Here is a 10,831-nt window from a genome sequence, read left to right as displayed (position 1 = left end):
TGTAGATGAGCTTTGTGAGCTTGTAGATTTTGAAAAATCCTGAAAGTGTTTGAAAGATTTTGAATAGTCTTTGAATTACGAAAAAGTGCGAGAACCACTGCTTTAGAAGAACATTTTGTAGAATCGGCCTCACAGGTCTTTAATGGGTTAATTGTGGGAATCCTCCATTATGCCAGTCATTGTGTGGCATACCTCATCTGCCAACTCCGTCTCGCACCCCCCCCCCCTCCCCACACACCCCCATTTGCCACCTCCTCCCTCCCTCATTGCAATTCAGCCTGGCACACAGACACTGGCCATTCTTGGCACTATGCGCTCAGAGACAGACAGAGAGTAAGCGAGAGAGAGAGAGAGAGGGGGAAAAAAACAAAAAAAACACCCCAGCGAAACACACAAGAACCTGTACCACCAATCGTCTGGTGTCCCCGACCGTCGAAGGGTCCGGTCTGTGCCAAGCATTCATCCTCGTGTCTTGTGGACCAAAGAGACGAGGCATTCCGTTAGGTGTTTTCCTTGTGCCTCTGCTGCTTCCGGTGAATATCTTGCTCCAATACCGAGGAGCTTTTTGTTGCCAACTGAGCACACTGCGCGGGTTTTTGGGGGATTTGCCAATTATTTTTGTGTGTTGTTTTTACGTCGTTCGGACTAGGTGAGGGCTAAAAATCTGACCCGTAAATCTGATCTTGTGTCCTTTTGCTGTAGTGGAGGGACAGCTAAGGCTTTAGTTGTATGTGTGTTGCTGTTGTTTTTTTTTTTGCTTTAGATTTACATTATAAATCTATTGATTTGTTTAGAAGAGCAAGGTAGAACGAACCCTCGTTTTTGTGTGCATTATGATTTTTGTGCATAGTAAATCTTATCAGCGTAGCTTATCAAGTGACGTCCGAAGTTTATAGTAGAGGTGCAACAGTTAATTGAACTACCGGTAATCGATTTAGTCGATCATAAAAAATTACTGATTTTAATAAAATAAGACATTTTTAAACATAGCGGAAAATAGCCAATATCCAAGCTCACACGTTGTGAGCTTGTAGATCAGCTAATTTCACTATTTTTGCGTAAACATTATTCTTTTCATGTTGATTTGCATGAGTATTCTTTTTATTATCCAAAGAATACGCTTCTGGATTAGACTATATATCGAAAAAGTAATCAATAGAATAATTGCTTAGAAGATAATTGATAGTTGCAGCCCTAAACCGGATTATCAAGTTTATACCTGTATTCACAAACAGTAGTGTGGCAGCCATTTTGTATCTGCACATTTACCATGTTGAAAGAAAGAAAGAAAGAAGTGTTTTTTGGCTGCTAACGTTGCTTGGGATTGAAGTTATGCTTTTAAACAAGATAATGGCCCTTTATTGTTTCATACTGTATATAATGAATTCTCTCAAATGAACTACAATAAGTATGTCACCATCTAGCCTGACTGAGAACACAAAGCCAGTGGACATGGTTACAGTAACCTGTACCAGAAGACATAGCCAAGCAGGCTATATACAGTACAGCTGTGTGGACATGATCTGAAGGAAGAAAAGAAAAGAAAACAGAAAGAACACAAAAACATCTGTTCAAAACTAAACGAAAACGTTAAGAAAAAAAGTTCTAATGCACAGCTCAACTGTAACAGTGAAGCCAAAGGAAACATGTCTAGTTGTCATCTAGTTGTCACCAATGTCATCACTCTGAAGCAGGAAATGAGCTCCAGAACAACATATCATGGGTGGTCACAGCAGAAGGGAGATATCAAAGGGGGCAAGAGAGGACATGGTAGCTTACATGTTTAATGGTCGCTGGAGAATGTTGCTGTTCTCATGTGAATGTAGTACCATTCAGCCATAATAATTCCACCCCGAGTCTGACGTGCAGAATTCTTAGTCCTCTCTCTCTCCTCCAGGCTGATCTCAGCTGAGCTGGCCCATTGGCTTATGTCACACTTTATTTTGGACCTTTTGGAAAAAAAACAAGAAAAAAAACTAAACGAAAAACTGATTTGCTCCAATAGAGCATTGTGTGCTTTTATTACACTGTATATTATAACATAGAGAATAGTCCATGGCCAGGGGCGACAGAACCTAATAGGGCTCACATGACTGACCGAGTCTGGCCTTAATGTTTCCAGAATACTCTGTGGTTGTTGGAACTATATAGCTTACAAACCCAAGGCCAGTGGGAAAGCTATAGTAACAAACTCTCCAACTCTTTATTTCCCTCAAGACTCTAATGTTGTTTTTGTTTTTGTGTGTGCTTTGCCATGCTTACCACATGTGCCATCTTAAAGAGGACGTAAGTGATCTTTTCTTGTTAAACATAAGTGTTAAATTCTGATAGTAATCATTGCTATAGAGTGTGTGTTCAGAGACAGGGCACTCCCTGTCTCTTTATTAAACTGTAAATACATTTTCCGGTTGGGATACATATTTTATCCAATCAGGAGAGAGAACTCATTCAGGATGCTGGATGAACATGTGAGATTGGAAGTCATGAAACATAAACTAAAAAGACAATTGCAACAGGAACAACATAAAAGTAAAGGTGATAAATGATCTTTGAGGTTCTCTCTCCTAATTGGATAAAATTGGTATCCCAACCTAATTCTTTTTTTGTCTAAAGAACTGGGAAAACCTGTTAATGAACAAATACTCTATGAATCGGAATGTAGGCCTACTATCACAATATAGACCTATTTAACACAATATCACTTACACCCCATTTAAACATTCATCAAATTTGACCCAATTCCCCCTTAACACTGTATGCTACACTGTTACTCTTTCCCTCCCCCCTGCCCGCCATGTGCTCAATCAGAGATTCTTGGCAACCAAGCAGAATGTGTATAGATCCGTCTCTGGCTTGGTGGTAGAGGTGGGCATCATGCCAACTTGTCCCCACCCCTCTGTCTGTCTGGTCTTCTGTAATCAGACTAGTGGGGTCTTCTGCATGCTAACGAGGGGCTGGTCTGGACCAAGTCTCAGGGGCTGTGCCTGCATGCTAATTTATGCAAAGCACTGTGCCCCTGCCCATTTTCCCTGTCTACTCCCCTCTAACCTAGGCCTTGGCATTTAGTCTGGCACCCATTAACCCTTCCGCTGCTGCCATGCCAAGGGATGTGTCCCTTGGCGAACCTGCAGCCTCCCGTATGAGTGAGCTTATCTTCAGGCTAAGCTCCATAACTAATATGTTCCTCGAGTTTAAAACCATATTGGTATTGATTGACTGTAATTTTACTATTTGAACAGTCCTGTCCAGCTTTCTGGCCAGTAGGGTTAATCAGTTCGCGCAGTAAGAGTACTTTGGCTGGCGTCTACCCTTCTTTGTCTCTGTGCTCGTCACCAAATCGACTCTCATCCGATTTAAGAGTTCAAGCAGTTTTAGTCTGTTCATCCAGAAGTTTGTCTAGAAAAGACAACATGCTCAGGGGGAAATTCACAAGTGCAAGTAAGAAATCTTTTAAAGCAGACCTAAAATGGCTGACAAGCGCGACGCCATTTTGTGTTTCCTTGTTTTGTTTAGGGGAGCAGAATCCCAGCTTTGTATTCAATCAGAGGCAGCTGATGGCAGCCATATTTGCAAGCATCTGTGTGTGTGTGTGCACCTCCCGTCTGAGACGCAGCAACCAGCCTACACAGGGTTAGCCCGCTGGAATGAGCTCAGTTTTTGGCAAAAACGGAAACAAATTCCTGGCACAGTCGAGCGGCGTTTCTTTTTCTTTTTTTTTCTCACTCACTCCCTCTTTCGATCACATGCCAGAGTCTCAGGAAGCCAGTGAGTTATTTCTTGGGCTTTCACACATTAACGCTTTCACTTTTTTCGATAACTGCCTCTCGCCGTTAAATTATTTGTTTTTCTAATTGTGTTCTTGCTTCGGATTTACAGGGCATTTAATTTGACAACAAAATACTGGCTGTGCCGATGGTGTGTGCCAATTACATGCGAGTCACCTTGGGTCTTCTCTTGTGCTGAATGAAGTGTTAAAGCGTTTCCCTCAAAATCTTGGCAGTCGGGAGACTTGTAGTCATTAAGCAACAAACCGCTTTTCTCCATAAGTCCTGATTTTGAACCGTTTCCAGAAGCAGGATTCAAGCGCGCGCGCACACACACACACACACACACACACACACACACACACACACACACACACACACACACACACACACACACACACACACACACACACACACACACACACACACACACACACACACACACAGAGAAAGAACGTGACAGAGATGAAAGTAAAATTAACACGACGACGAGGCTTTGAATGTTCATACAATACATACATACAATGCCACCAGTCAAAAATCTTGTATTTTATGTTTGACAGTGGAAACCGTTTTTTTGTGAGACAACTCCTCAGTCTATTCTCTTTTGTGTCATTGCAGGAGCGTCGGCCATCATGAGGATCTCCGACGCGGAAGGAAGCACAGTTTGGATGCTGTCCTTGGGGCTGAGGTAGTAGATTGAATAGTTGTGGGGGTGTGTAGCCTCCCTCTGAGATAACTATACAATCTACTGTCTTTCCTAAGGTGACAGCTGGGTCAGCCAATCATCTTCTCTTTGTGTACAAAGTATAGAGCAGTTGCTCGCAAATGTTTTTCTTTTTAGCACTGGAACACTAGTTACTCAACAATCCTCAAGGACCACCCCAGCACCTCACCTCTCCCCGCAACAATAAACTGTTTATTTAGTATTAAAAGTAGGCAGTCATTTCTATTAAAATTGTATTTTATTATTAATATCTAACATTACTAGCCTTGAAGGCAAATTTATACTTTATTGCAGTGCCGGTGTCACAAACCGCAAATAGCCGATCTACAAGCTCACGGATCGGGCTTATATAGTATATCAAGCCCTTAACAGTCAATTTAATTTCAAGATTGTTCCCCACGCTATGCCTATTAGTTAAGAAAGAAATCTTACATTTGATGGAATTCTGAAATACTATTTAAAGATATTTTTTATACATTTAACAAAGGTACAATATATATTTCCAAACATGATTTTTCCCCCCTCATGGACCACCTGTAATTATGCCACGGACCTGCTTGGGAAACAGCGGTATATGGATATCTTTAACCCATTAAAACCGGGAAAGCATGTGTGTCATTTTAGATTTTAGCGTTGGCTATTGAAAAAAATTGCTGAGCGTCACTTCGTGCCGTGCTGCGAGCTTGTACATCTGCTATTTTTGAAAAAATCTCAAAAGTGTGCGAACTACTGATTTAGAAGACATTTGTAGAATCGGCCTCAGGTCTCAATTGGTTCCACCAAGTACGAGGGAGTCCAGCTAAACGTCACCGAGGAGGACCTGGCGGTGTGAAGTCGACCAGAGTTCTGCAGGGTGAGGTAGTAGGTTGTATAGTTTGGTGGGAGGGATCACACCCTGCTCAGGTGATAACTATACAGTCTATTGCCTTCCCTGAAGAGCTCACTGAACAACGACGACGACAACAACTACGCATCTACACATCAAATGTATTTACATTCTTTCATTAAAACCACGACATATTTGCTGAATGTAACTTTGTACCGTGAACCGTGTTTACAAGTTGTTGGAAAAAATATGCACGACTCAATAAAGTTTGAATAAAAGACGGGTTCATTGTCTTCTGATCAATGAAAGAGATATTTTTTTTAGTCATAATGGCTCAAATGGATAAGAGAGCCAGAGTTTATTAGTGGGGAGCTCCCTCTAGTGGCGCTGCACAACCTTGACAGAATAAAGAGCATAATACACATATTACAATATACACAAGGCTAACACAGAAAGTCTATGTATGTACATAATAATGGAACTTTGTGCATGAGTTTGTGGGGAGTGCAGGGGGACACACCCTCGCTCTGGCAATACGAACGCTGAATTCGAGCCATATAAGAATACTTGAGCTCCCAAAGTGTCCCAAACGGATTCTTCCTCCACCCGTCGAGTTTCAGGGCGTGTCCCTCTCTTCTGATCGGCACAGCTCGGTGCGATTGTTGGCTCTGCTGCCGGTTATTGAACGCTCGGCGCGCTCGTCCCCCAGCGGACAGTTCAGCCCCATCAGGAAGTGCCTCCATATCTGCGAATAGGCCTGTCGGATCTTTGGAATGCGATAAGCATAGACCACAGGGTTGACTGCAGAGTTGGCGTGGGACAGGAGGATGCCTGGAGATTGCACATATGTTAACAACAACATTTTAGCAATTAGGCTAATAGGCTCTATGCACAGCAGCCATATTGTAAAGAAATTGGGCCTCTTCTTTTTGCTTCCTTCACAGGTGTTACCAATAATACTAATAATGAAGGCTCCATTCTGGTCAAACAGAGAGTCAGGGTGCTGATGTTGTTCTCACTAGAAACACTCTGCTACACCAGTGGGTCTCAGAGTGTGGTCCTCAAAGGACTGTGTCTTCACCAAGGTGTATTTGAAATGACCAAACACATCATCTGTGTCAGTCTCTTAACCACATGAACCCTATAGAATCTATAGGGTTCATGTGTTTAAGAGACTGACACAGATGTATTATAGTAGAATATCTAGAGTATAGATATTCCTATTCCGGGGGGAGGGGGGCACGATTAGGTGAAAATAGCCGATCTACAAGCTCAAGCTTGCTATTTTCGATGAAGATATTTAGTGTAGAGCAGGGGCTTCAACATTTTTTAGGCCAAGGACTCCTTAGCTGAGAGAGAGAGATGAAGCAGGGACCCCCACTACATATTAGATTCATGTTAAATGTGTGTTTTCAGACATTTAACGATTTTAAACCCTCGATAATTTTTCTCTTTTTTCCCCTGTACACCAAACCACTTCGCCGATCTACAAGCTCACAACGAGTCGCAGACAATTCAAGTTCCTATATCACACAAAGATTTGGCAGTATCCCTGCATTATCTCTGAGGGCCCCCTAGGGGTCCCGGACCCCTGTTGAAGACCCCTGGTGTAGAGTGTAGAGGGTAAAAAGGAAGGGGTCTAGTACAGACCCCTGTGGGACTCCTGTCAACTAAGTACATAAAGTATATCTCTGCTGTCGGACAGAAACTAGCTAAATCCAAAATGTTCATTTTTCAGGAAATGACTAAAACAAAACAAAAAGTTGGAGTTAGGAGGTTTTGTCCATCATTGTCAAGAACAGCTGAATGGACCTCCAAGGACAATGAGGTTGGAGGTCAAAAGGGTGTGGAGCCAGCTAACTCCACCCCCCTTTGGTGGAGTTGGTTTAGCAGAAAGTTTGAGGATCCAATGGAGTTAGTTGGGGTTTTGTCAGAAGCTCTTTTATTCTCTTTTATTAATACTTTTCATTGGTTCAATATTTGTTTTACCAACACACAGACGTAAAGGGTGTTCAATAGCACTGATTTATGGGAAAAAAATGCAAAAGCGACAAAATGGAGTTAGCTGGTTTCCAGGGACGTCACGGGCTCTCAGAAGGTGGGGGGGATGGACTTTCGGTGGACTATACCCTCATTTTACACTTTGGCTATTCAAAAATAGCAGATATACAAGCTCATAGTGCGGCACCGAGTGCCGCGCTATGAGCTTGTAGAACTGCTATTTTTGAAAAAGCGTGAAAAACATTTGTAACTGTCAAATGTAAACAAATTCTGTATTTTCAAAATTTCGCGTTTTTTGGGCGGATTTTGTTAGTTTTTTTTTTGTGTTTTGGTTACTTTATTTCGGGTTTAGGAAATGGTTAGGGTTGGACTTCAGTGCTAAGCCTTTTTAGAAAGGTCATCCTTTCAGAAAAAGGCAGAGCAAGGAATTTTTGCTCTCGCCATCTTATTTTTGGAAGAAAGTCTTTTTGGGATCCTGTTACTCTTTAATTTTAAGGTCCTTATATATAATTTCACATTCTGTTTAACTAAGTCTTTAACCTACATTCTAAATCTTTGCCCTAAGTTCTTTTTGGCTGTTTCCCCTTTCCTAGAGGGAGGGGGGGAAAGGATTCCCAATTAGGGTTAACCATTTTACCTTTCTTTAAGGTTTAGGTTTTTAGGCATGTTTACAAACTATAAAATAAAATAAAATTGCCAGTGAACTTTGTGAGAAGTGTTCACTGGGGACTGTGCATGGCAGGTAAGTCCAACCAACCTGAGTCCCACCTTAGTTGGACCGCATACCAAAACTAATTCTGTATTTTCAAAATTTCGCGTTTTTTGTTAGGTTTTTTTCGTGTTTCGGTTACTTTATGTCGGGTTTAGGGTTAGGGTTAGGTTAGTTAATTCTTATTTTTGCCTGATTTTACCGATTTATTATCAACAAAAAATATATATTTTTTATTTTTTCAAAAAGTGGGGGGTATGAAATCACGGATCTGTGAGAGTGAGGGTGTCGCGTCGTACGCACAGTGAATGGCCGTGACGCCCCTGGCAACGATATGAAAACATACACATAGCTGCAGCTTGCTTGTCACCTGCCTGTATATAGGACGCCCCGTGGGACAGCTTCAGGACCGCCGAGGAGCAGCAGGCAGTTCATCAGGTGCAGGGGGATCCAGCAGCCGGCGAACAGAAAGAGCACCAGGGCCAGGGAGCAGGCCAGCCTCCTCTCCCTGAGCAGAGAGGCCCGCGTCTGGGGACAGCTGTCCTGGTGCAGCAGACGCCCCTGGAGGCTCCAGAACACCCGGGCGTAAAGCAGGGTCATGAACACCAGGGGCGCCAGCACGCACCCCAGGAAGTTGAAGTAGACCATGAAAGGGAGGGACACCACGGAGAGGAAGGTGCAGGGGGGAGAGGCGAGGGAGGAGGAGGAGGAGGAGGAGGAGGATTGGTTGTGGGCGGTGTCAGAAGCCGGGGAGGTGTGGTTGCGCCAGCCAAACAGAGGAGTGAAGCCCAGCACACAGGACAGCACCCAGCACACGGATACCGCCCAGCAGGTGCGCCCCTGTGTGGCGAGGTCTTTGTATCTGACAGAGAGAGAGCAATGGCAGGAAGACATTTTAGTGCAATATTAAATTTAAATTATTTTCAAATACCGTTTAATTCATTGTTTTAATTATAAATATTTTGATAACTATTAATACCTGTATTATTACTTTAATGTAACGCTAAATGAACATTTTTTTTTTTTAAAGTCTAAAATTAAATTGTATAATTAAATATGTTTTTTAATATATTTTTTTAGAACTATTGCTCAAACCCTGTGGAAGACTGTTGTGGAAACGTTGGTTTCCTGTACCTTTTAATACATTTTTGCATGGCTAAGAGTTGCGCTGCCTCGTCCTTCTCAACATCAAAGAACTATCACTAAAAGTATTATTTTAGTGTAACACTAAATGAAAATCCTCCACCCCCTAACACTTCCTCATGTTGCTCATATACACGCTGTGCCAGATGAGAGATGTGTGCATATATGCCACCTATGGTGTAAAGTAACTAAGTACATTAACTCAAGTACTGTACTGTACAAGTTTGAGGTATTTTTTTTACTTTACTGGAGTATTTCCAATTTCCAATACCTTTACTTCTACTCCACCACATCTCAGAGGCAAATATTGTACTTTTACTCCACTACAATTATTTGAAAACTTTAGTTACTAGTTACTTTGCAGATATAAATTATTATATTATAAAATATACATTAACCATTTTAGCCCTATTTTATACATAGGCTCTTTGAAAATAGCCGATCTACAAGCTCACAATGCGTCGCATCGCGACGCATTGTGAGCTTGTAGATCGGCTATTTTCAAACATTTTAGTACTTTTACTTTTGGCACTTTAAGCGTATTTTGATGCCAATACTCTTGTACTTTTACTTTTACTCAAGTAACATTTTGAACACAGGCCCTTTCACTTGTAACATTTCTACACTGTGGTATTGCTACTTTTACATAAAGTAAAATATCTTGAGTACTTCTTCCACCACTGTATATATACCAACCTCACCTGAGTGGAGTGTGCAGCCGCAGGTAGCGGTCCACGGCGATGGCCAGCAGCGACAGCACAGACGCCTGCGTCAGCACCAGCACCACGCAGCTCAGCAGCAGGCAGAGGTCGGGGGTCAGACTCGCCCAGCCGTCCAGAAGCACCGCCAGGGGCACAGCGGCCACGCCCACCAGGAGGTCGGCCACTGCCAAGGACACCAGGAAGCAGAATGTGGGCTCTCGCAGGGAGCCCCGGATGCCGATGCATACCGCACATATCACCAGCACGTTGCCAAAGCAACAGGCGATGGCAATCAGCACTTCCAGCGTGGTGTACGCCGCCCAACTCCACTCACCCATCACTGAGAGAGGCGGGAGGAAGGGTGATGATGAAATTACGAAGAAACTTTTTTTATTGTGTGTCCTCAACGAAGAAGAAGGCTACTGGAAGCTGAGGCGAGACTCTCCATAGTCCACATACATAAGCAAACTATCCACTATGATCCTGTTGTATATGCCTTGCTGGAATAGTCCTGTTTAGTCCCTGATAGGCTAGTCTCTTAATACAACCAAGCCCTAAATAACTAGAAAAATAATGAGCTGACCCCTTTTTTATATGCACACGTGCACGCAAAGTGAATGTGTGGTTAGTTTGCACACACACACAGACACATGTACACAAACGCACACACACACGCCGACACACGCACGGAGACAGCATCTGTATCCTATCAGTGAATGAATCCCACGCTAGCTGTGATTGAGGGAGGGTCAGGACACGGTATAACAGAGTTATTATTACTATCGAAAGTGGGCCAAATAATTCACAAAGTATTAATTGTAAGACAACTGGCTGTAAATTTGATTCATGCAGAGTGACATGCCACGTCCAACCTCATAAGTAGAAGTAATACTGTATTTGAAAGTGCCTTGAAATAAATGATGTATAGAGAGAAATGAAGTGTTCATTTAACCACAGTAG

The 10,831-nt window shown here is 42.6% G+C and overlaps 1 protein-coding gene across 1 annotated transcript; it reads right to left on the bottom strand.

Annotated features, from left to right (window-relative positions):
- Positions 1 to 4,776: 4,776 nt before the first annotated feature.
- Positions 4,777 to 10,390, bottom strand: LOC311053338 (adenosine receptor A1). The gene is made up of 3 exons (XM_084068805.1): positions 9,872 to 10,390; positions 8,402 to 8,889; positions 4,777 to 6,148 (listed from the first exon to the last, which is right to left on the bottom strand). Exons 1-3 carry the CDS (start codon positions 10,207 to 10,209, stop codon positions 5,934 to 5,936), a joined length of 1,041 nt encoding a protein of 346 aa, XP_083924931.1. The 5' UTR covers positions 10,210 to 10,390; the 3' UTR covers positions 4,777 to 5,933.
- Between the last annotated feature and the right edge of the window lie 441 nt (positions 10,391 to 10,831).

This window comes from Gymnoscopelus microlampas, assembly GCF_963454915.1.
Source record: "Gymnoscopelus microlampas genome assembly, chromosome: 10".
In the NCBI taxonomy this organism is placed as follows: domain Eukaryota; kingdom Metazoa; phylum Chordata; class Actinopteri; order Myctophiformes; family Myctophidae; genus Gymnoscopelus; species Gymnoscopelus microlampas.
Note: the sequence above shows the minus strand (reverse complement) of the source record. Positions and strands in the feature narration are given on the sequence as shown.

What these genes read in the sequence shown, in the direction of transcription:
- LOC311053338 (XM_084068805.1), bottom strand. Translation starts at nt 10,209, where the DNA reads ATGGGTGAGTGGAGTTGGGCGGCGTACACCACGCTGGAAGTGCTGATT. An exon ending in CGGCTGCACACTCCACTCAG is followed by an intron (nt 8,890 to 9,871) that starts GTGAGGTTGGTA and finishes TCTCTCTGTCAG; the next exon opens with ATACAAAGACCTCGCCACAC. An exon ending in ACGGGGCGTCCTATATACAG is followed by an intron (nt 6,149 to 8,401) that starts GCAGGTGACAAG and finishes TGCAATCTCCAG; the next exon opens with GCATCCTCCTGTCCCACGCC.